This window comes from Hyaena hyaena, unplaced genomic scaffold, assembly GCF_003009895.1.
Source record: "Hyaena hyaena isolate Hyena2069 unplaced genomic scaffold, ASM300989v1 scaffold_77, whole genome shotgun sequence".
NCBI classification, from domain to species: domain Eukaryota; kingdom Metazoa; phylum Chordata; class Mammalia; order Carnivora; family Hyaenidae; genus Hyaena; species Hyaena hyaena.
Genome location: NW_024080708.1, coordinates 717,069 through 740,646, shown reverse-complemented (window position 1 = coordinate 740,646; position 23,578 = coordinate 717,069). Strand labels below are relative to the sequence as shown.

Here is a 23,578-nt window from a genome sequence, read left to right as displayed (position 1 = left end):
CCATGGGTTCAAGCCCTGTGTCGGGCTCTGTGCTGACGGCTAGCTCAGAGCTTGGAGCCTGCTTCAGATTCTGTATCTCCCTCTCTCTCTGACCCTCCCCTGCTCATGCTCTCTCTCTCTCTCTCTCTCTCTCAGAAATAAATAAAACATTTAAAAAAATTTTTTAAAATGGTTAAGATGGTGGGGCACCTGGGTAGCTCAGTTGGTTGGGTGTCCAACTCTTGATTTCGGCTCACGTTATGATCTAAGGGTTCATGGGTTCCAGCCCACGTTGGCCTCTGCACTTACAGTGCAGAGCCTGCTTGGGATTCTCTCTCTCTCCCTCTTTCTTTGCCCCTCCCCGACTCACACTTGGTCTCTCAAAATAAATAAATGAACTTAAAAATGGTTAAAAGGTAAATTTTATGATATGTATTTTTACCACACCCCCCAAAAAACCCACAAACAACAAGATTTTGGCTGACCTTGAGTTTAGAGCAATTAAATCTAATACAGAGGGGTGCCTGGGTGGCTCATTCAGTCAAGTGTCCGACTGCAGCTCAGGTCATGTTCTCACAGTTTGTGGGTTCGAATCCTACTTCTGTCTGTGTGCTGACAGCTCAGAGACTGGACCTGCTTTGGATTATGTGTCCCTGTTTCTCTCTGCCCCTTCCCCGCTTGTGTTCTCGTTCTGTCTCCAAAATAAATAAATAAATAAACATTTAAAAAAATCTAGTACACAGAGAGGGAGGGAGGGAGGAAGAAATTAAATGTGTCCAGTAGGACAGTGACATTGTTTAGGAATGCCTTAGTGAGTGGGGCAGGGTTCTGGGAAACTGTAATTCATCCTGGTGACATCATCCCATGGTTTTTATGGATAGAGAGACACAGAGTTCATAGTCACACTTTTTGGCATAAGTCTCAGACCAGGGATTTTCTCCTCTGGAGGCAACTTAAGAGCCAGCCAGCCTTCCTTTTTGGTAAGATTGGCGATGCTTCATGTAGATGATGTGGTCTCTTCCCAGGGCTGGAAGATCCTAGCTTTTTGGCTATTAGCCATAGCAGACTCACACGATAAAGAAAGGAAAAAAAAAAAGAGCAGCCACTGGTCTGAGTCAGCTGTTTCTGCATCTGTTTGCCAAAATTCTTATGCCATCAGAATTCACCTATCAGCTGGAGGCCTGAACCCTTCTCATCGGAAACAATGTTGATCTCAGGACCCCAAGCCGCTTTTTTCACAGCGGTGTGGAGAGGATACTCCTGCTTTCCAGTGCTAGCCTTGGCCTCCCTCAGCTTGACCAAGTTCTTGAAAGAGCCCCAAGTACAACCGGGGTCTTCCATCTGCTCTGGGGAGCAAGTCTCTGGTGTGTTTAATGCTGTTCTTGGAGCAGAGTTAGCAAATCAAGGTCCGTGTATATTACCCCCTCCCCGCCCACAGAGATCATCATGCGGTGGTTTGGAGTTTCCTGATCTCTCTCAGGTCTGTTATCCTGGCTGAAGGAGGGTGTTGTCACCACACTGTAGCATGCACTCACTCCCGCTTCCCAGTCTCCATGGATTCCAGCACCACAGAGCACTCGCGAGTGCAGTCAGCCTCTTAAGTTTTCAGCTTACTCATTGGCATCCTGGCTGCTGTGTGTGTGTGTGTGTGTGTGTGTGTGTGTGTGTGTCTGTTTGAAGAGGGTGAAATTCTTGGTTTCCCAAGTGACTGGAAGCCTCTCAGGGAATCCAGCCTTTTGGAACTCTCCTCTTTCTGAGCCTGGGTATTTTGAAGGACCAAATGAAAGAAAAGGGAGTGGCTGTTAAGATTTCCCTGGCTTTGGGTTGTGATCAGACAGTAGAGCTGCCTTTTGAGCACCCACGGCTTAAAGCGCCTGGTTATCCAAATGTGTGCTGTCAGGGCTGGGGGGACCTCATAGAGTGAGTCAGACTGAATGGGGGGGGAACTCTTCCCCCACGCTGCCCCGTAAGAAAAGTGCATAGCAGCGAGCTGGCTTGCGTCTTCCTCCTCAGGAAGTGTACGATGGCCCTTCTCCCACCCCCAGCGCCGCTGAAACCCTTAAATCTGCTCTCATGTCCACATGGAGAGGAGTGGATGTGTGATGCAAGTGGGATTATTTGGTCATGAGTATCTGCTGACTCAGTCTGGAGAGGATTTTGAAGGAGATGAGATGAAATTTCATCCGTGCTGCCGAGAGCAGGGGGCACATTGCTGGCTGGAGGGAGACTGTAGGCCTGGCGCGAGCCAAGGTAGGTGAGGGAAGCATGGGGCTGGGTGAGGGGAATGAGGGCAGCCTGACATGTGATCCTGGCATTGCGGGACTGATGCCCTGTCGGCCTTTAGGCCACATGATCTTACATGTATTCAGTAGCCCTGTGACCTTCTCTTTTTCTAGATCCCACTGTATTGTACTATCAGATTTTTAAACAGCAGGGCTTTAAGCAGGGAGACTCTGATTGCTAGGACTGTTCTGAGTTGAGGAGGTGGGCTCAGGCTGAACATCTTGTGTCTGAGTGTCTCGGAATGGCTGTACCGTCTCAGCACCCCATTTTTGCAGTGCTCAACGGATCAGCTGTTCTGGGATACAAAAGAGAGCAGCCTTTTGGCACCTTCACCTCGGAGGTGGCTGCATTTTGGCTTAGCTTTGAACTCATTACTGGAAAGGGTGTTTGGGAGACTATCTCTGACCCCAGCAGCTTTATTAAGACTGTTCTTGGCAAGGGAGAGAAAGCTCTACATATGAATGCTGCAGATTCAAAAGGGAGGGTCACCAGGAACCTAGCACATCCATAGTAAGTAAGTAGCAATTCAAGGGGACCAGTTTCTTGTCTTATACAGAACGCTGCTGCTCCGGTGGTGTCTGCTTTCCAAGGAGCCATTAACTGTCGGCTTGCTGCCTTGCATCCATATGTATTTTTTCTTTAAAAAAATTTTTAATGCTTGTTTCTTAGAGAGAGAGAGAGAGAGAGAGAGAGAGAGAGAGAGAAAGAGAGAAAGAGAGAGCGTGAGCAACTGGGGGAGGGGCAGAGAGGGGGAGACACAGAATCCAAAGCAGGCTCCAGGCTCTGGGTTTGAACCCATGAACCATGAGATCATGACCTGAGCTAAAGTCGGATGCTTAACCCACTGAGCCACCCAGGCACCCCCATACATATTCTTTCTTAATGCTTGTAAGGCGAAAGACACCTTTGGGCTGTTCAGAGGCCTCCTCCCCTTGGGTACAGACCAGAAGCTGCCTTCTTCCCCCCATGTACATATTCAGTTTTGTTCTCTCTTGGGAGCTTTGGCTGCTGCTGTCCTGGCCCATGTTTTCTGATTATTTTCATCGCCCCAACCAAATCCTCTCCTGAAAATCTCTCTGAAGGTTTCTGTAGCGGGGACTGCTTTTATTTTCTTTTTATTTTTTATCTTCATTTGGGGTGGCCTCTTCTTTAAACATGTGTTTGGATGTATATCATCTCCTGGTAAAAGTAATGAAGACCCAGATAGCTTTTTGCATCTGGGAAAGCGTGGAAAGCATTTTTCATCAGAAGAACGGGGACCGATCATTTTGGGCCTGTTTTTATTTTGTCAGCCCACCCAGTCCTTATGGAAGCTACGATGGGTGTCTTCTCTGCTATACATTGGACAAAAGCAATTCCAGGAAAAAAAGAAAAAAAAGCAGTACAGCAGAACAGACAAGGTTGGGGCAAGATCTGTAGTCACTGTGAAGTGGGTAATGAAGAGATAGGAATATTTTATTCTTATAAAAGTAATCCATGATCACTGAAAGAAAAGCATCACATGTTACAGAAAGCAATAATGTAGAAAATGAGAGTACCTGATGATTCTTTGGTTAATATGTTGGTATTACGTCCTACCCATGCTCTGTGAGAACATACCCATTTTTTAAAAAACAAATTTGGGATTATTCTAGGTCTCTCCAAAGATGAGATTTCTAATATATCCAGAGTTAATATACCATCATTGTTTCCCCATGTCATTGCATGTTTTTTTTAAACTTTATTTGTTTTGAGAGAGAGAGAGAAAGGGAGAGAGTGAATACAAGTTGGGGAGGGGCAGAGAGAGAGGAAGAAACAGAATCCCAAGCAGGCTCCAAGCTGTCAGCGCAGAGCCCCACTTAGGGCTCAAACTCAAGAAACTGTGAGATCATGACTTGGGCCGAAATCAGGAGTTGGGTACTTAACTGACTGAACCACCCAGGCACCCCACGTATTCTTCTGATATGATTCTAATGACTGCATAGTATTTGCTGTTTGATCGTTTGGATGAACATAATATATCATATTAAACAGTGCCCTGTTATTCGACATTTGATTTGAGGGGTAATGTTTTAAAGGAACCTTAAACAGTGCAGTGGAAGTAGATGGCTTAGGTTATATCTAGGTTATATCGTTGTGGTTTGGCCACTTCTTGAGGCTTAAAGTCTCAGCCTCCATTTCCTCATTTGTAAAATAATGCTGTGAAAAGTAACTGCTTCCTTGTGTGTTGGTAACAATTAGAAGAGCTGCTGCTTGTTAATTACGTAGCAAGGATCCTATCATGGACTAAGTAATCAGTAATGTTTTGTCTTGCTGCTTTACCATCTTGTGTACTTACCTCACTGTTAGAATTAGGGTCCCAGTGAATGAACATTGTTTGCGTTCTCATAAGCAGAATTTGAGAATGAAAACTGCTTTCAGATAAGTAGCCCCTTTTATTAGTTGAGTGCCTTCCACATAGGGGCTTTGGCCAACTTTCTGGACTTCACGGGAAAAAATGTTCTGCAGCCTCTGCAGTTGTGTGGCCTCATTTGCCCAGAGCAAGCAGGTGGGAAACCACCAGTTACAACCAGTACTTTATTCTATCTTTAATACTCTATAAAGTATTCTATCTTTGTGCGCATCAGGCAAAGCCAGCCAAGCCTTCTTGTTATACTTGTTTATTTTTCTTGTTTTTTTTTTTTTAATTTTCCAACTTTTAGTCTGAAAAAAATTCAAACCTCTGGAAAAGTGAACAGGGCAGTACACTGAATACTTGTATGCTCTCTACCTAGATGCAGCAGTTTTTGTCATGTGTTCTGATATGTCAGTTAAAAAATGGAAGATCCTGACCGCATTTTCTGCGACATGTGACAGGGTTGTAGTGCAGAGAGCCTCAGCAAGTGGGCAGAAAGTGTCCACCCTCAGCCCATGGGCTGATAGAAAAAAGCAGGTCAGAGTGGAAGGACCCTGGGCTCTGAGATAGTGGAAACAGATCTATTTGTATAATACAAATTATGGAAAGTAAATCTCAACACAGCTTCTGGCTGAAGGGAAAAGAGTAGATCCAGATGTCCATGAACATGGCAATGTACAGAATGACTTTTGATATACAATTGAATAATATATAGTGGTGAAAAACATGAAGTAGAGCTACGTATAACAATGTGGATAGTAAGAAGCAGCTGTGGTGACGAGCACCTAGATGGCTCAGTGGGTTAAGCGTCTGACTTTTGATTTCGGTTCCATGAGACGTCACCCTGTGTTGGGCTCTGCTCTGAAAGCACAGAGCCTGCTTGGGATTCTCTCTCGCTCTCGCTCTCGCTCTCAAAAATAAACAAACATTAAAAAAATCCAAAAGTTATATTTTATAACATAAAATATATATTTGTATATCGTATATGCATATATAAAAATATATAAGTATATATATAAGTGCTTATATATATATATAAAACATCTTAACCATATTTGTGTACAGTTCAGTGGTATTAAGGACATGCACAGTGTTCTATAACCCTCATCACCATCCATGTCTAGCCTCTTTCCTCCTGCAAAAACTGAAATTCTCTACCCATTGAACAGTAACTTCCATTCCCTCTCCCCTCCAGCCCCTGGCCACCATCATTCTACATTCTGTCCCTGTGATTTTGACTCTTCTGGGTAGGTGTTTCATATAAGTGAAATCCTACAGTATTTGTCTTTGTGAGACTGGCTTATTTCACTTAAGACCATGTCCCCAAAGGTCATCTGTGTTGTAGCCTGTGTCAGCATTTCCTTCCTTTTTAAGACAGAATAATATTCCATTGTATGTGCATATCACATCTCGTTTATTCATTCATCTGTTGATGGGACGCTTGGGTTGCTCCCACTTCTTAGCTATTGTGAATAATGCTGCTATGAAACAGGTGTACAAATAATCCTTTAGAGGTCCTGCTTTTAATTCTTTTGGGTATATACCCAGAAATAGAATTGCTGGATCATATGGTAATTTTGTTTTTATTTTTTTTGAAGAACTGCTGAACTGTTTTACACAGCTGCTGTACCATTGTACATTCCCACCACCAACGTATAAGATTCCCAATTTTTCCACATCTTTGCCAACATTTGTTTTCTGTTTTTTTTTTTTTTTTATAGTAGGCATTCTCATGGTGTCAGATAGTATCTAATTGGGATTTTGATTTGCATTTCATTGTCTAGCTTCCCATGTGATTTCTTCTTTGATCCATTGGTTGTTTAGGATTGTATTATTTAATTTTTATACATTTGAGAATTTTCCCATTTTACTTCCATTATTGATTTTTACCCCGATCATGTTGTGGTTAGAGAAGATACTTTGTTATGATATCTATCAGTTTGAATCTGTGGAGACATAATTTATGGCCACCATAATATGGTCTAGCCTGGAAAATGTCCCATGGGCACTTGAGATGAATGAATTTGTTATTGCTGGATAAAGTGTTCTGTATATATCTGTCTGTTAGATCTAGCTGGTTTATTGTGTTGTTAAAATTCACTATTTCCTTGCTTCTCTTCTGTCTGGCTGTTCTATCTATTATTAAGAGGGAAGTACTAAAGTCTCCAACTAGTTTTTGCTTTATATATGCTGATGGTCTGTTAAGTATGTAAATGTTTATAATTGTTAAATCTTTTTGCAGCCTTGAAACTTTTATTAATAAATAATATCCTCCTTTGTCTCTTATAAGCTGCTTTGATTTATAGTACTATTGTGTCTAATATTAGTATAGCCACCCCTGCTTTTTTTTGGTTACTGTTTGCATGGAATCTTTTTCCATCCTTTCACTTTCAACCTCTTTGTGTGTTTTTTTAAAATTTTTAAAAAATGTTTTATTTATTTCGGAGAGAGAGAGAAACAGCGTGAGCAGAGGAGGGTCAGAGAGAGAGGGAGACACAGAATCTGAAACAGGCTCCAGGCTCTGAGCTAGCTGTCAGCACAGAGCCTGACGCGGGGCTCGAACCCACGAACCATGTGATCATGACCTGAGCTGAAGTCTGATGCTTAACCGACCAAGCCGCCCAGGTGCCCCATATATTAGCTTAATTTATTTTATTTTTTATTAAAATTTTTAATGTTTATTTATTTTTGAGAGAGAGAGAGAGAGAGAGAGAGAGAGAGAGAGTGTGTGTGAGCAGCAGAGGGGCAGAGAGGGAGGGAGACACAGGATCTGAAGCAGGCTCCAGGCTCTGAGCTGTGAGCACAGAGCCCTACGCAGGGCTTGAACTCATAAACTGCGAGATCATGACCTGAGCCGAAGCCAGAGGCTTAACTGGCTGAGCCACCCAGACACCCCTATATTAGTTTAATTTAAATGACATACAAAATGTTGCTCCTTTATAGCTTCATCCCTACCCCTTTCAGGTATTGATCACAAAATTGTGTCTTTATGCAGTGTGTGCCCCCAAGCCTAATTATTTTCAAATGCATTAGTCTCTTAATGTAGAAAACAAAATGTGGAGTAACAAACCAAAATTACAGTAATACTGGTTTTTATACTAATAATTGTGTTTTTTTAAATGTATTACTCTTTTAAATTATGTAGAAAACAAAAAGGAGTGTTATAAACTGTTATAATAATACTAGCTTTTATAACTGCCCATGTATTTACCTTTACCACAGTGTTTATTTCTTTAACTGGCTTCCAGTGATGGTCTGGTGTCCTTTTATTTCAATCTGCAGGACTCCTTTAGCATATCCCTGGCAACCACTAATTAGTTCTCCTTCATTCACTACACTTCTGTTGTTTAGGAAATGTCATATACATGGAACCCTGTAGTAGGTAACCTTTTGAGACTGGCTTTATTTGCACAGCCTTAAGATTCATCCCCATTCTTGTTCGTGCGTTGTTTTTGCTGAGTAGTTTTCTCTGGTATGTACGTACCACAATTTGTTCTCCTTCACTACAGTTTTGTTGTGTAGGGAATGTCATACACACGGAACCCTGTGGTACGACGGGCTTTATTGGAACAACCTTAAGATTCATCCACGTTCTTGTAGGCATCAGTAGTTCATTCATTGTTTTTGCTGAGTGGTTTTCTTTGGTATCTATGTACCACAATTTGTTCATCGATTCACCCCTTGAAGGGGCATCTGGGCTGATTCTAGACTTTGGCTACTATGAATAGAGGTGCTGTGAACATCTGCTTGAAGGTTTTTGTATAAACATGTTTTCATTAAAGTAGGGTACATATGTAGGAGCAAGATTATTGGGTAAAATGATAAGAGTATTTTTAACTTGTAAGGTTTTTTATAAACTTCAGAAGAAACTCCCAAACTGTTTTCCAAATTGCTGTTAGATTTCCACGAGCTTTGTATTATGGGAGTTCCTGTTTCTCTACAGTCTCTCCAACATTTGCTATTGTTAGTATTTCTGTTTTAGTATTTCTTATAGGTGAGGGGTTGTATCTTATTGTGGTTTTAGTTTGCATTTTCCTAATGATATGGAACATCTTTCTATGTGCTTACCTACCATCCATATATCTTTTTTGGTGAAGTGTCTGTTCAAGTTTTCTAACCCATTTTTAAATTGGGTTGCTTGTTTTCTTATTATTGAGCATTGTGAGTATTCCTTATATATTCTGGATGAAAGTCCTATGTTGGGGTATGTTATTTGCATGTATTTTTCTCCCATTTTACTGCTTGTCTTTTCTTTTTTGTCAAAGTGTCTTACATAGAATGGAAATTTCAAATTATGATTAAGCTCAGTTTATCATTTTTTCAATGTTTTGTGTTTTTGGTGTCCTGTTTAAAAACTGCTTGCCTAAGTAAAGGTCATGGAGATCTTCTGCTATGTTTTCTATAAAAGTTTTATAATTTTACATTTTCTGTTTAGATTTGTAACTTAGCTTTTATGTAAGGTGTGGTTTAAGTTAAATGCATTATTTTATATACCATGTCCAATTACTTTAATACCGTTTTACTGAAAAGGCTATGACTTTTTCCCACTGAATTGCTTTTGCACTATAGTGAAACATCAAATCACTACATCACTGCCGGTCTCTTTCTGGACTACTCTTTTTCACTGACTGATGTGCTTTTTCTTGGTCAGTATTGCATTATTTTGATTGCTATAGCTTTATAGCAAGCCTTAAAATCTGGTAATGTGATTCTTTCATCTTTATTCCCACTTTACAAAATTATTTTAGCTCTTCTAGTTTCTTTACTCTTCCATATACATTTTAGAATCAGAATTGCATTGAATCTGTAGATAGTTTAGGTGAGAATTAACCTCTTTGCTATGTTAAGCTTTTCTGGAAAGTCTTTGAACATGGTATGTCTATTTATTTAGGTCCTCTTTGATTTCTTTAATGATCTTTTAACAGTTCTTAGCATATAGAATCTGTACAGATTTTGTTAGATTTATACTTAAGTATTTTAGTTTGGGGGGGAGATATTGTAAATAATATTTTTTAAAAATTGGTTTCTAATTTCACACTGTTATTATTTAGAAATATTATTGATGTTTATGTGTTGACCTTACAATCCTTCAACCTTGCTAAAGTCATGTGTCAGTTCTAGGAGTTTCTTTTTGTAGACTCCTTGAGATTTTCTACATATATAATCATGTTCTTTGCAAATAGGGGCAGTTTTATTTCTTCTTTCCCAATCTGTATTATTTTTGTTGCCTTATTGCATTAGGACTGTCAGCATGATGTTGAGAGTGGGTGTCTTTGTCTTGTTCCTGATGTTAGCCCTCAGTCCTTCACTATGAATTATGATGTTGGGCATAATCTTTTTTCAGATGTCCTTTCTCAGGTTGAGGAAATTCCCTACTATTCCTAGCTTGTTGGTATTTTTTTTTTTTTAATCATGAATACGTGTTGAATTGGGGCAGATACCTTTCCTGTATCAATTGCTATGGTCATGTACTTTGTATTCTTTTCACTGTTAATTTGGTGGAATTTATTAATTGAATTTCAGAATACTGAACCAACCTTTCATTACTAGGACAAACCCCACTTGGTCACAGAATATTATTCTTTTTAAATTGTTGCATTAGGTTTGCTATAATTTTACTGTGGGTTTTCGTGTCTGTGTTCATGAGGGATATTGATTTAGTGTGGGTTTTCTTTTTTTTTTTGAACTGTATTTGTCTGGTTTTGTTATTAGTAATAACGTCCTCATAAAATGAGTTGAGAAATGTTTCCTGTTTTATTTTCTGGACAAGATTGTATAAATATTTGGTAGACTTAGTCACTGAAACCATCTGAGTCTGGAGATTTTTTATTCAGAAGATTTTAACTACAAATTCAATGTTTTCAATGACATATTTGACTGAAACTTATTAGTTTCAGGTATACAACATTATGATTTGATATTTTTATAGATTATGAAACATAATAAGTCTAGTTAACATCCATCACCACACATAAGTTATAAAATTTTTGTGATAACTTTTTTTTTAATGTTTATTCATTTTTTTTTTTTGAGAGAGAGAGAGAGAGAGAGCGCGAGAGAGAGAGCGCACGAGCAGGGAAGGGGCAGAGAGAGGGAGACACAGAATCTGAAGTAGGCTTCAGGCTCTGAGCTGTCGGCATAGAGCCCAATGCGGGGCTCGAACCCATGAACTGTGACCTGAGCCGAAGTTGGACGCCTAACCGACTGAGCCACCCAGGCACCTTGATAACTTCTTCTTTTAAAAGTGTTTTAAAGTTGATTTATTTTGAGAGAGAGAGGGAGAGAGGGAGAGAAAGAGCGAGCATGTGTGTGGCAGGGGCAGAGAGAGAGAGAGAAAGAGAGAATCCCAAGCAGGTTCTGCACTGTCAACACGGAGCTTGATGCTGGGCTTGAACTCACGAACCATGAGATTATGAACTGAGCTGAAGTCAGATGTTTAGCTACCTGAGCTACCCAGGTGCCCCTGTGATGATAACTTCTAAGATCTGCTCTCTTTGCAGCTCTCAAAAACACAATATAGTATTATTAACTATAGTCAACATGCTGTACATTACACCCCCCATCACTTATTTATTTTATTGTGATTTATTGTAATTTATTTATTTTATTGACTGGACGTTTTTACCTTTTGACCACCTTCACCCATTTTGCCCACCCTGACTCTGCCTCTGACAGTTACCAATCTGTTCTCTGTGCCTGTGTGCTCAGTTTTTGTTTGTTTGTTTTTGGGTTTTTTATAGTGTACATATAAGTGAGATTATATTTGTCTTTCTCCATCTGGTTTATTTCACTTAGCATAATTTCCTCAAGGGCCATCGATGTTGTAAATGGCAAATCTCCTTTTTAATGGCTGAATGACATTCCAGTGTGTGTGTGTGTGTGTGTGTGTGTGTGTGTGTGTGTGTATACGTATTCCTTAATAGGATTGTTCAGGTTATCAATTTCATCTTGGGTGAGTTTTGGTAATTTGTGTTTTTAGAGGAAATTCTCCATTTTATCTCAGTTGTCAAATTTATGTGTATTGAATTATTCCTCGTTTCTCATTATTTTAATTCCTGGGGGAATAATATAATATCCATTCCTCCCTTCCTGATGTTGGTAACTCCTATCTTCTCCCTTTTTGTCCATTATTCTTCTTCTAGAGGTTTATCAATTGTATTGACTTTTTGAAAGGTAAGCGTTCTTTTCTTGGATTATTCTCTACTGTTTTTGTATTTAATTCCATTGATTATTGCTCCTATCTTTATTGTTTCATTCCTTCTGCTTGCTTTTGGTTTATTTAGCTCTTTTTTTTTTTCTGGATTTTTAAGGTGGAAGCTTGGATTACTAAATTAGGTCTTTTTTTCTAATCTACAAATTTTGTTATAAGCATCTGACACATATTGATATGTTGTATTTTTATTTTTGTCCAGTTCAAAGTATTTTATAATTTCCTTTGAGAATTCCTCTCCTTGAATTTGCCTTTCCAGTGACTTCTAGAACTTGCCACCTGTTTCGTATGTTTTGGTTCTTGGTTGTAATCAAGTACATTAAGTTGAAATATAAGCCATCTCATGAAGGTGTTTAGTAGTAACATGATATTCATTTATATTGCCTTATTTTTTTTTAATGTTTTATTTATTTCTAGGAGAGAGAAACAGCATTAGCAGGGGAGGGTCAGAGAGAGGGAGTCACAGACTGAAACAGGCTCCAGGCTCTGAGCTGGCAGTCAGCACAGAGCCCGACGCGGGGCTCGAACCCACGAACCGCGAGATCATGACCTAAGCGAAAGTCGGACGCTCAACCGACTAAGCCACCCAGGCGCCCCTATATTGCCTTATTAAGGATAATCATAGCTACCATGTACTGAGTGCTTACTATATCCTAAACACTATGTCAGTCAGTTTACATGGTCTTATTAAATTCTCTCAACAAACTTTTCAGCTGCGTACTGTGATTAGCCCTGTTTTATGATTGGGGAAACTGACACACATATTGTAACTCACTTGTCCAGAGTCACTCAATCAGTATGTGGTAGATCCGGAATTTGAGCGTAGGTTTGTTGCCAAACCCTGAATTCTTCACCATTATACTCCATTTCCATTTCCTTTCATCACTTCATTTCTTGCCTTGTCAGTAAGATTGTTACTTTCTTTTTCTTAATGTTTATTTATTTTTGAGAGACAGAGAACATGAGCAAGCCAGGGAGGGACAGAGAGAGAGGGAGACACAGAATCCCAAGCAGGCCCCAGGTTCTGAGCTGTCAGCACTGAGCCCAATATGGGGTTCAAACCCATGCACTGTGAGATCATGACCTGAGCTGAAGTAAGACATTTAACCGACTAAGCCACCCAGGTACCCCAAGCTTGTTATTTTCTTAAAGGCAGATACTATGTGTTATACTGATCTCCTTTTCCCTATAGCCTCTGAAACAATGTTAGACATAGTAATGGATTGATTAATGTTTGTGGAACTAAATATAATGACAGGAACTGACCTGGAAGAGAATTAAACCCATGACATTTGCCATATTGCCCCAGTTTCTTACCAACAAAGCTAATTTAGCTCAGTATCCTTTACAAAAACAAAAAAGCTGACAAAATATTTGTGACAATAGTAATGGCCAAGACTGAGCTGTCAAGGAGATTTATGAGCATGACTAAACTGAACAGAAGTCTGTCTCTAAGTTGTGTTGTTTGGTTCTGGCCTTCAGACTGCCTGTTTGCTTTCTGTGGACCTCCTTTTCATACTTTGGATTTTTTTTTTAACAGTTCAACTCTCACATGCTTTCCTTTTTTCTCCTTGCCCCCCCCTTTACATCTTGAAGCTTTAGGCAAAATTTTCACCAATTTACCAAAGACATATATGAGTCTTCCTATATACAATGTGTTCTTCTAAGTACTTCAACATATTAACTCCTTATAGCAATCCTATGAGTTGGGTACTGTTGTTCTTCCCATTGTACAGGTGAGGTAACTCCCATAGGACATTCTAGCGGCCCATTATCCATTTCCCATACCCAAAAGCATCTGGGTGGCAGGATGGAGGTGGATATAAAGTGAAAACAAAAGCCTTTGCCTTTCATACGGCCAGTCCCTTACCTGTCAGGCTGTGCTTGGGGTCTAGAGAGGGCAGGGCAGTTATATAATTGGGACAGTTTTGCTACAAAACACCCAAGGAGTTCTCTTGCCCTTAGGCATTACCCTCTCTCCCCTTAGGCAGTCCAGAATCTTTTCCTACTTGGCCTATAGTCTGACTCTCGTTTTGCCCTCTAGCCTACAGTCTGACTGACTCTGCCCCTCCCTCTCTCCAATCTGACTCTCTCTCACACAGATACATACACACATAGACACACACATGGAACATATATAATGTTCATCATTCATATCTTGGGTTTAAAGCAAACTACAGTGGCAAAAACAGTCTCGGAACTTGGTGAGACCTGAGTGTGACCTCTCCCTCTGACTCTTGCTGTCTCTGTGATTTGTGGCAAGTCATGTAGTCACTGAGTGCTTTGGTTTTCTCAGCTGTGAAGTTAAAGAAGATGATAATGATTATAATAAACACTGATGGATAAATGAGGTGATGCATCTGGGTTCTTAACCCAGAAATTGGCACATAGAAATGCTCTATACATGCTAGATCATTTTGTAATTATTGATGTGTAAGACCTTCTCATATATTAGAGATAAGCCTCTCTTTGGCATATATGTAGATTATAGAACTGAATTTTGGGGATCTAGAACAGGCTTGTCTTTAGGAATTTAATAGTTGTTTTGAATCTCTGTTTTAAAACGTTTATTTGCTTTTTAAGTAATTTCTGCACCCAACATGGGGCTCGAACTCATGACCCCAAGATCAAGAGTTGCATGCTCCACCGACTGAGCCAGCTAGGCAACCTTGTTTTTGCATCTTGATGTTGGTTTTCTTTTCTTTATTTTTGGCCTTCCATGGGCCTTTGGAATCATTTCCATCATCCTCACGATTTCACTTCTGGTGCCCAGATATCTTTTTGACCTTGTGTAAATGGCAGCATTCTTTTAATGCCAGTGGCAAAGCCTGGCACTGGAGTCCAGCTTTGCCTGGACTCTTAATGCGATGTTTCCCTCTGCCAGGGTAAACATTTATGCTGTGGCTAAACAAGAATATTTATGCCTGGGGCTTCCCATAGGCAGGCCCAGAGACAGAGTTAGGCCAGGCCTGGAATGGCTGATAATGACCCCTGCCCTAAGCTCTTGAGGCTTGAGCAAGCATTGTCAGCAATCAGTTTCTCAGAGCACAGAGTGCCCCCCTCTCATGACCCTGTTGTAAAAGTTATGGTCACCTGGCCAGCCCTGGGAGGTGGGGGTGACACTGCATCAGTGTCCCTTTTGGATACCTCGTCCCTTTTGTGGACTGAGCCAAGTCCTGTGAAACTGCAGGACCGCGACGGCTTGGCGTGGCCTCAGAGCATTCTCCCCTTGGTCATGCCCCTGAACGCGAATGGAGAGCTGGCTAGGGAATGAATAAGGTGGTTTTCCTGAAACCCAAAGAGAGTTTGGAAACACGAGCCTCTCTGACTCTCCACCTGAGGTCATATTTGGGAGGGACGTGGGGAGGGGAGCTCTGGTATCAGGCAGCAGGAGGGATCTAGGAGTTTGGGGTCTGGAGTTAGAGAAACCTGGGTTTCAATCTTGGCTCTTCTCTCTTGCGTGTGTTGTGAACCAGGCCACTTTGCACCTCTGAACTCGGTTTCCTCCCCACCAAATGGGAAAAGAAGTAATTGTACCTGTCTCATAAGATTGCTGTCAGAATGAAGCGAGAGAATTCATGTCAGGCAGTTAAGTAGATAGGCGCCAAGATTATGTTAAGTGCACGTTGCCACCATCCTCGCGGCATTAGTAACAGTGAGCAACAGTAATGAGCAGACTGGGGGAAGTGAAAAACCGCCTTTGGGCTTTGGTGCTGTTCTCATGGGTCTCCGTAGCGTCTCTCGGTCTTAGGCACACATCTGTGAGCTTCAAGAGAGTGCCTGAACTTCTTGGGGGCCTTCAGAGTATGGACTGCTTTCCCATTCAGGACATGGGAGAAATCCTGATATTGCAGGGCTGCTGTGTGAGTGAGTGAGTGAGTGAGTGAGTGTGTGTGTGTGTGTGTGTGTGTTTGTGTGTGTGTGTGTATGTATCAGAGAGAGAGACAGAGTGAGCACGCTAACATCTTGAGGTTCCAAAGGCCTGTTGACTCAGCGGTGGTTGTACCTGACCCAGTAAATCTTCTTTCCTTCAGAAGAACTGTAATTCTTGACTTGTCCCTCAGTTTTAAAGGACTGTTTGTCAGGGCCCCTTGGTGGCTCAGTCGGTTAAGCATCGGACCTCAGCTCAGGTCATGATCTCTCCATCCGTGAGTTCAACCTCGAGTCAGGCTGTCTGCTGACAGCTCAGAGCTAGAGTCTGCTTTGGCTTCTGGTCTCCCACTCTCTGCTCCTCCCCCACTCACGCTCTGTCTCTCTCTCCCTCAAAAATAAATAGACATTAAAAAAAATAAAGAACCATTTGCCTTGGGTGATGAAGGAAGTTGTTTAAATTCATCCTCAGAGCCCTCACAAGCAGTTTGTTCCTGACTTGGTTGTTCTTTTTTTTAATGTTTATTTATTTTTGAGAAAGAGACAGAGCACAAGCAAGAGAGGGTCAGAGAGAGGGAGAGAGAGAATCCCAAGCAGGCTCCACACTGTCAGCATAGAGCCCAACACGGGGATCTAACCCATAAACCATGAGATCATGACCTGATCCCAAATCAGAACCTCAACCGAGCCACCAAGGTGCCCTCTAATTTGGTTTTTCTTGACTTATAAAGGGTTTCTAGCATACATTTCAACAAGTCTGATATTAGGAAACAGTATTATTACTGATGCTGGAGACTGGTGGTTTTCCTGGTCTTCATCTTCATTTTCTTCTTCTCCCCACCTTTCCCTTTTTTGTTTTGCTTTGAAGTCACAAAACCCAATTTGTAAAATTAAATTTTTTTTAATGTTTTATTTATTTCTGGGAGAGAGAGAGAGAGACAGCGTGAGCAGGGGAGGGTCAGAGAGAGAGGGAGTCACAGACTCCGAAACAGGCTCCAGGCTCTGAGCTGGCCGTCAGCACAGAGCCCTATGCGGGGCTCGAACCCACGAACCGCGAGATCATGACCTAAGTGAAAGTCGGACGCTTAACCGACTAAGCCACCCAGGCGCCCCACAATTTGTAAAATTAAAGAAAGCCTGGAAAGTCACCACTTCTGCCATTCCCACCTCTGACAGCGACCCTGAAGATATTTCTTTTTTTTGTTTTTTAATTTTTAAAATATTTATTTTTGAGAGAGAGACAGAGTGCAAGTTGGTGAGGGGCAGAGCGAAAGCGAGACACAGAATCCGAAGCAGGCTCCAGGCTCTGAGCTGTCAGCACAGAGCCTGATGCTGGGCTCGAACTCACACTGGTCATGAGATCATGACCTGAGCTGAATTTGGATGCATATCCCAGTGAGCCACCTGGGACCCCCTCCTTTTTAAAAAATTTTTTTTCAATGTTTATTTTTAGAGAGAGAGAGAGAGAGTGAGAGAGCGAGTGAGCGAGCTGGGGAGGGGCAGAGAGAGAGGGAGACACAGAATCTGAAGTGCACTGAAGACATGTCTAAGAATGTGGCAGAATACAGTTGACAAAATACTATGTTCGGCTTGCCACATTGAATAGCCTTTTTATGCCTCCGCCACTGTTTGGGGAAGAAGGATCATACGTGGCTGTGTAAATAAACAAGCACATTATAAAAAACAGAGTGTCTCGTACTCCACTGCAGTAACAGGGCGGTTGCCTTGTATAACCCCTCTTTTCAACAGTTGCCCTGAACCGCGGAGGCTGAAGTTGTTGATTGGGACTGATCGGAAGCCTAGGGAGAGCAGGGCTCATTATGGAATGAAGTAGTGTAGCCAAAGCGTGTTCAGAGAGCATTTGGGGAATTTTGAGGCAGTGGTCAGAACATTTCATTAGTGCAAAACGTGCTGCTTTCAATTTATTATGCGTGTTCGCCAACACTGGTGCCATTTTACACAGAGAACCGCTTGTTGACATGCTCTCCCATATGGCATGGTGTAACTGGACACATTTTTGCCTGCTTTTGCAACAGAGTGCGAGTGTGACCTGGACTTTTATCTGTTTTTCCTCTCCAGGCTCCAGATGCACATGTTGAATGGAGCACTTCTGGCCCTGCTGTTTCCTGTGGTAAATACCCGGCTGGTAAGTTCCCTGTTCTAGAAACATGCCAGCAATGTACAGAGCAGTATTTGCTCGCTCCTTCACTATCCTGTGCTTGCCCTCATCCTTAGCTCATGTGCCCATGTAGGTGTTAAAATATCTATATATTTAATATTGAGGTTTGACACGGCCCTATTTGGATGCAGTGGAGCTTGGTAGGTAAGGGTGGGAGTATTTGATGGAACTCTGGGGCGTTATTAAGAGTTGAGGCCAGAACCGGGATAGACCGACAAAGCCTACAGGAGCTCTTGGAGAGTTTTGGTGGAGAGAAGGGGGGGCTGGGCTGAGCAACTCAATTAGAGGTTTCCAGATGTTCAAAGGTGCTCTAGTTTGGACTCAGCCACATTGGCTCAGAATAATCAGATGGGGAGCCTCAAAGCCTGTCTGCTTTGCCAAGAGGCCCATTGGGAAAGAAATAGATTCTTTCCCCCATTCACCCAAGCCTGCAGGGCCGTCTGGGCCCCTGCCCCCCACCCCCTGCAGTGGCTAGCAAGTAGAATCCCAGTGTAGCAGGGGCTGGTTGATAAATGGGCATAGAGAGAAGCAAGAGTTTTAAGACTGGGGTGGCAGGGCCCTGTCCTCAGACTCCCTCATGCGGGACTGTGGAGGGATTAGCCGGCCATGTTAGAAAGCACAGGAAAAGAAATCACCTGTAAAATCCTGGCTACTGCTTTCTGTTTTCATGACTTAAATTTGCGTCATGCATTAAGATCACAGTTTAGGGGCGCCTGGGTGGCTTAGTCGGTTAAGCGTCCGACTTTCGCTTAGATCATGATCTCGCGGTTCGTGGGTTCGAGCCCCGCGTCGGGCTCTGTGCTGACTGCCAGCTCAGAGCCTGGAGCCTNCTCCCTCTCTCTCTGACCCTCCCCAGCACACACTGTCTCTATATCTCTCACCAAAAAAAAAAAAAAAAAAAAATAAAAAAAAAAAAAAAAAGATCACAGTTTAAATCTCATGATGCTAATCCTTGCTCTTTGGATAGCATTTTATAGTTTACGGGGTCTTTTCACATAACAGTTACGTGAGGTAGATAAGGGCAAGTATTATGACCTCTTGTTATGGAGGAAGAAACTGACGTTCTGGGATTCACACAAGTTCTAAGTGGCAGTTAGGAATTGAGAAGCCTCTAGATCCTATAAGCACAGCTATCCTTCACTCTCTCCAAGGATGTTTTCACACCTTCCTCACATGTACGTATACCCTTATGATCGCTCTATGTTTCTAGATGCATGTTGTACATCAACAGAAATTAAAAGAAAAAGCATTCATCTAAAGCAGTGATCTTGAACCCAGGCTCAAAACTTTGCTCCAGGCTCACCCAGGGGTACTTAAAAAAACAAACGAATGAACAACAGCAACAACAAAAACAAGCAGAAACTATTGATGCCTTGGAGCATCTGAGTTCTTGATCTGTGACACAGCCTGGGTATAGTGTTTTTAAGAAGTGTTTCTAATGTGGAGCTGCAGTTGAGGACCACTGATTTTGTGCAGTAGCTCTGAAACTCAATGTCCATAGCAATCAACCTAAGGAAATGACTAAAAAATGTGGATTGCCAGACTTCACCTTCAGAAGGTCTGATTCAGAGGATTGTGGATGATGCCAGGAAATGAGCCTTGGTAATAAGTCCCCAGGTAATGTCGATTGCTGGGGTCCTCAGACCACTGTTGGAGAATCAGCATCCTAGGTGATTATAATTCCAGGTAACTCCAAATGCAGAACTCCAAGTGTGGTCTGAGGACCAGCCCACGTGGGTGCTTCCTCTTAGAAATGCAGAATTTTATTTAATTTATTATTTAATTTTTATTTTTTAAATTATTTATTTAAATCCAAGTTAGTTATAATGATTTCAGGAATAGAATTTGTCACTTCATTGTAACACCCAGTGCTTATCCCAACAAGTGCCCTCCTTAATGCCCATCACCCATTTAACCCATCCCCCCCGACCTCCCCCCCAGCAATTCTCAGTTCTCTCTTTTTAAGACTCTCTTATGGTTTGTCTCCCTCTCTGCTTTTTAAATAACTAAATAAATTAATTTATTCACATTTTTAAATGTTTATTTTTGAGAGAGAGACAGAGACAGAGTACGAGCTTGGGAGGGGCAGAGAGAGGGAGACACAGGATCCAAAGCAGGATCTGAACTGTCAGCACAGAGCCCAATGTGGGACTCCCATCCCATGACCTGTGAGATCATGACTTGAGCTGAAATAGGATGCTTAACTGACTGAGCCACCAGGTGCCCATTTTTATTTATTTTTGAGAGAGAGAGAGAGAGAACAGAGCACGACATGAGTGGTGGAGGGCAGAGAGAGAGGGAGACACAGAATTTGAAACAGGCTCCAGGCTCTGAGCTGTCAGCACAGACCCCGACATGGGGCTCAAAGTCACAAACTGTGAGATCATGACCTGAGCTGAAGTGGAACGCTTAACCAACTGCACCACCCAGGCAGCTCTCCCTCTCTGTTTTTTTATCTTATTTTGGCTTCCTTTCCCCCATGTTCATCGGTTTTATTTCTTAAGTTCCACATATGAGTGAAATCATATATTTGTCTTTCTCTGACATACTTATTTCACTTAGCATAATACGTTCTAGTTCCATCCGTATTGTTGCAAATGGCAAGATTTCATTCTTTTTGATGGCGGAGTAATATTCCATAGTGTGTGTGTGTTTGTGTGTGTGTGTGTGTATGTATGTGTGTGTATAGTGCTGCTATAAACATTGGGGTAGAAATGCAGAATTTTAGGCCCATACCTCAGACCTACTACGTCACAATCTGCGTTTTAACAAGTGGCTTACAGGGCATCCCTGCTTTCTTTCAGAGAGCCCAAAGCATCTCATAGATAGACCGGAGGAGCTCCTGAAGTGGGGAGTGCCAGAGTAGGATAAAGACAGGCAATATTGTCTCTGTCATGATAGGCCGGGCACATGCAGCTCAGTGTTCTCCTGCGAGCTGGCATCAGCAGGCACAGGCTGCTGACACAGGTACCTTTGCTCTCCCTTCCGCATTCCCCACAATATACGACTTGCCTGACTTTACCTAAGTCCTTCATCAGAACGCCTGCCTTGGTCTCAGAGCTATAGGGGATAGTACCCAAGAATGGTGCAAAGCAAACAAATTTAAAAGCTATTTCTTCACTCGCCCGGGGATGTTGAGCCACGCTGTGGAGGTACCGTGCTAAGGCAGAGAAATGACTCCAGTGCTTTCTTATCCCATCTGTCCACTCACCCTGTCACTGTTTTCTCAGATTGAGGGGTTAGGCAGATAAAAAGCTGCTTCCCTTCTTCCTTTTCAGAAGTCCTGGCAGATTCCAGGAAGGGGTGGCACACCAGAAAATTCCCCCCCACCCAGGCTCACATAGTCAGTGATCCTGAGTTCGAGTGCTTCTAGCCCATAGCTCAGGCCAGTCTCTGCCATTGGTTGAGGTAGATATGGTTCCTCTAGACAGGTTGCCTTCATCTCTCTTCTTAGTGGGACCTTTCCCTCAAGGAAAGCCAAACAGTCGTCTTGCAGGACCGGTGAGCATAAACAGACATGATGATTCCCATTGTATGAACTTGAAAATAAAAGCCCCCAAAAGCCCATTCATGTACCTGGAGTCAGAACGGCATGGGTGAAGCTTTTATTCGGTCAGTATTGTTATATCACAGCTGTGTCTCTTCACTAGGCCAGCTGATACTTCTGGAGCGCTTACTATGTACCTGGTACTCTTCTCAGTGCTCTGCATGGGCTAAGGTATTTGATCCTCACAATAAACTTCTGAGGCAAGGTACTGTTCATTATCCCCCAGATCAAGATGCCAGGAGGGTTGGTTTTCTCTGAAGTCTGTCTCCTTGACTTGCACGTGGCCGCCATCTTGATGCCTTTTCACATGGTCTTTTCTCTGTTCATGCACATCCCTGGTGCCTCTCTGTGTATCCAAATCTCCTCTTCTTTGTAGGGACATCTGTCTGATTAGATTAGGGCCCACCTAATGGCCTCTTTTTAATTTAATCACCACTTTAATGGAGGTATTTCCAAACGTAGTGACATTCTACGATTAGGCCTTGAGCCTATGAATTTTGGTGGGGACACAATTCAGCCCATTACAGCTTTACTGCTCTGTAGAGAAAACAGTATTTCTCTTTCATTCCTTTTTCTCCTTCCTTCCTTCCTTCCTTCCTTCCTTCCTTCCTTCCTTCCTTCCTCCCTCCCTCCCTCCCTCCCTCCCTCCCATCTCTTTCTCTCTTTCCCCTTCTTCTCCTTTCTCATGGCAGATTTGCTATTACAGTTGTTATAACACTTAATACTTTACAAATAGGTGTCAAGCTATAGCCAATCAGCTAATCAAAAATGTTCAAGTAACTTTCCTTAACATTGAAACTTCTTTGATGAGCTCTCTCTTAATGAGCAATTCTAATCACTCTGGTAAATAATATTGGTGCCCTTTTTCTAACATGAAGCTAAAAAGAGCTCATGGTGGTGGCTCCATTTGCTTGTGCCTTGGCAACTGGCTTTCCCTTTGTTTTCTTAGATAGTTGGGATCCCTCCTGGGCTACTTCTGGCCTTTAGGACTTTTTGCTTTGTGATCTCTTTAGTTGAGCACAGATTGAGTTAAAATAAGATGCAGGAAGATAAGCAACTCTTTCTTTCTTTTTTTTTTTTTTTTAGTGATATCTTCTTTTTTTTAATGTTTTTATGTATTTCCTTTTTTTTTTTCTTACAAATACTTTATTGTCAAGTTGGTTTCCATATAACACCCAGTGCTCATCCCCACAAGTGCCCTCCTCCATGCCCATCTCCCCCCTCCCCTCCCACACCCATCAGTCCTCAGTTTGTTCTTAGCATTCAAGAGTCTCTCATGGTTTGCCTCTCTCCCTCTCCCCCACCATTTCCCCCCTTCTTCTCCCCCTTGGTGTTCCGTTAAGTTCCTCCTAATCCTCCTATATATGCAAACATACGGTATTTGTCCTTCTCTGTCTGACTTATTTCGCTCAGGATAACACCCTCAAGGTCCATCCATGTTGCTACACATGGCCGGATTTCATTCTTTCTCACTGTCATGTAGTATTCCACGGTATAGATAAACTACATCTTGATCCATTCGTCCGTTGATGGACACTTAGGCTCTTTCCATGTTTTGGCTATTGTTGAGAGTGAAGCAACTCTTTCTTAAGCCTGATGATCCAGTTAGGTAAGAACCCAGTTTTTGACTTCTCTTTTGCTTTTTCTCCCTTTTTATATAATTTTTAAAGTTTGTTTGTTTCTTTGTTTATTTGGAGAGAGACAGAGACAGCACAAGTGGCAGAGGGGTAGAGAGAGAGGGAAAGAGAATTCCAAGCAGGCTCTGCACTGCCAGTGCGGAGTCCAATATGGGGCTCGAACCTACGAAGCTGCGAGATCATGACCTGAGTCAAAACCAAGGGTTAGACACTTAACCAACTGAGCCACCCAGGTGCCCCAAAAGGATATTTTCTCCTTCTTCTTCTTTTTTAAGTAACCTTCTGGCCCAGTGTGGGGTTTGAACTCACAATCCCAAGACCAAGACTAACATGCTCTACTGACTGAGCCTGCCAGGCACCCCTCTTTTGCTCTTTGTTCTTGACCCTTTTTTAATATTTTTGTTTTTGTTATTCTTCATTAGCAGTAATATAAAAGCAAGGAAAAGAAAACGAGCAAGTGTGTGTGTCAGTAACAGAGTTCGATATATGCTCATATATA

At 42.1% G+C, this 23,578-nt stretch overlaps 1 protein-coding gene across 6 annotated transcripts in view; it reads left to right on the top strand.

The window, feature by feature from the left end:
• Positions 1-23,578, top strand: part of TMEM164 (transmembrane protein 164) — a 175,456-nt gene that overhangs the window by 81,305 nt on the left and 70,573 nt on the right. For 5 of the 6 annotated variants that reach the window (XM_039233525.1, XM_039233521.1, XM_039233524.1 and 2 more), the window contains one exon: positions 17,796-17,862. In XM_039233525.1, coding sequence (XP_039089456.1) covers positions 17,803-17,862 — 60 coding nt within the window. In that variant the 5' untranslated portion in view covers positions 17,796-17,802. Of the gene's footprint in view, positions 1-12,155; positions 12,161-17,795; positions 17,863-23,578 lie in introns of those variants that run through there. The other variant, XM_039233523.1, reaches the window with a different exon arrangement.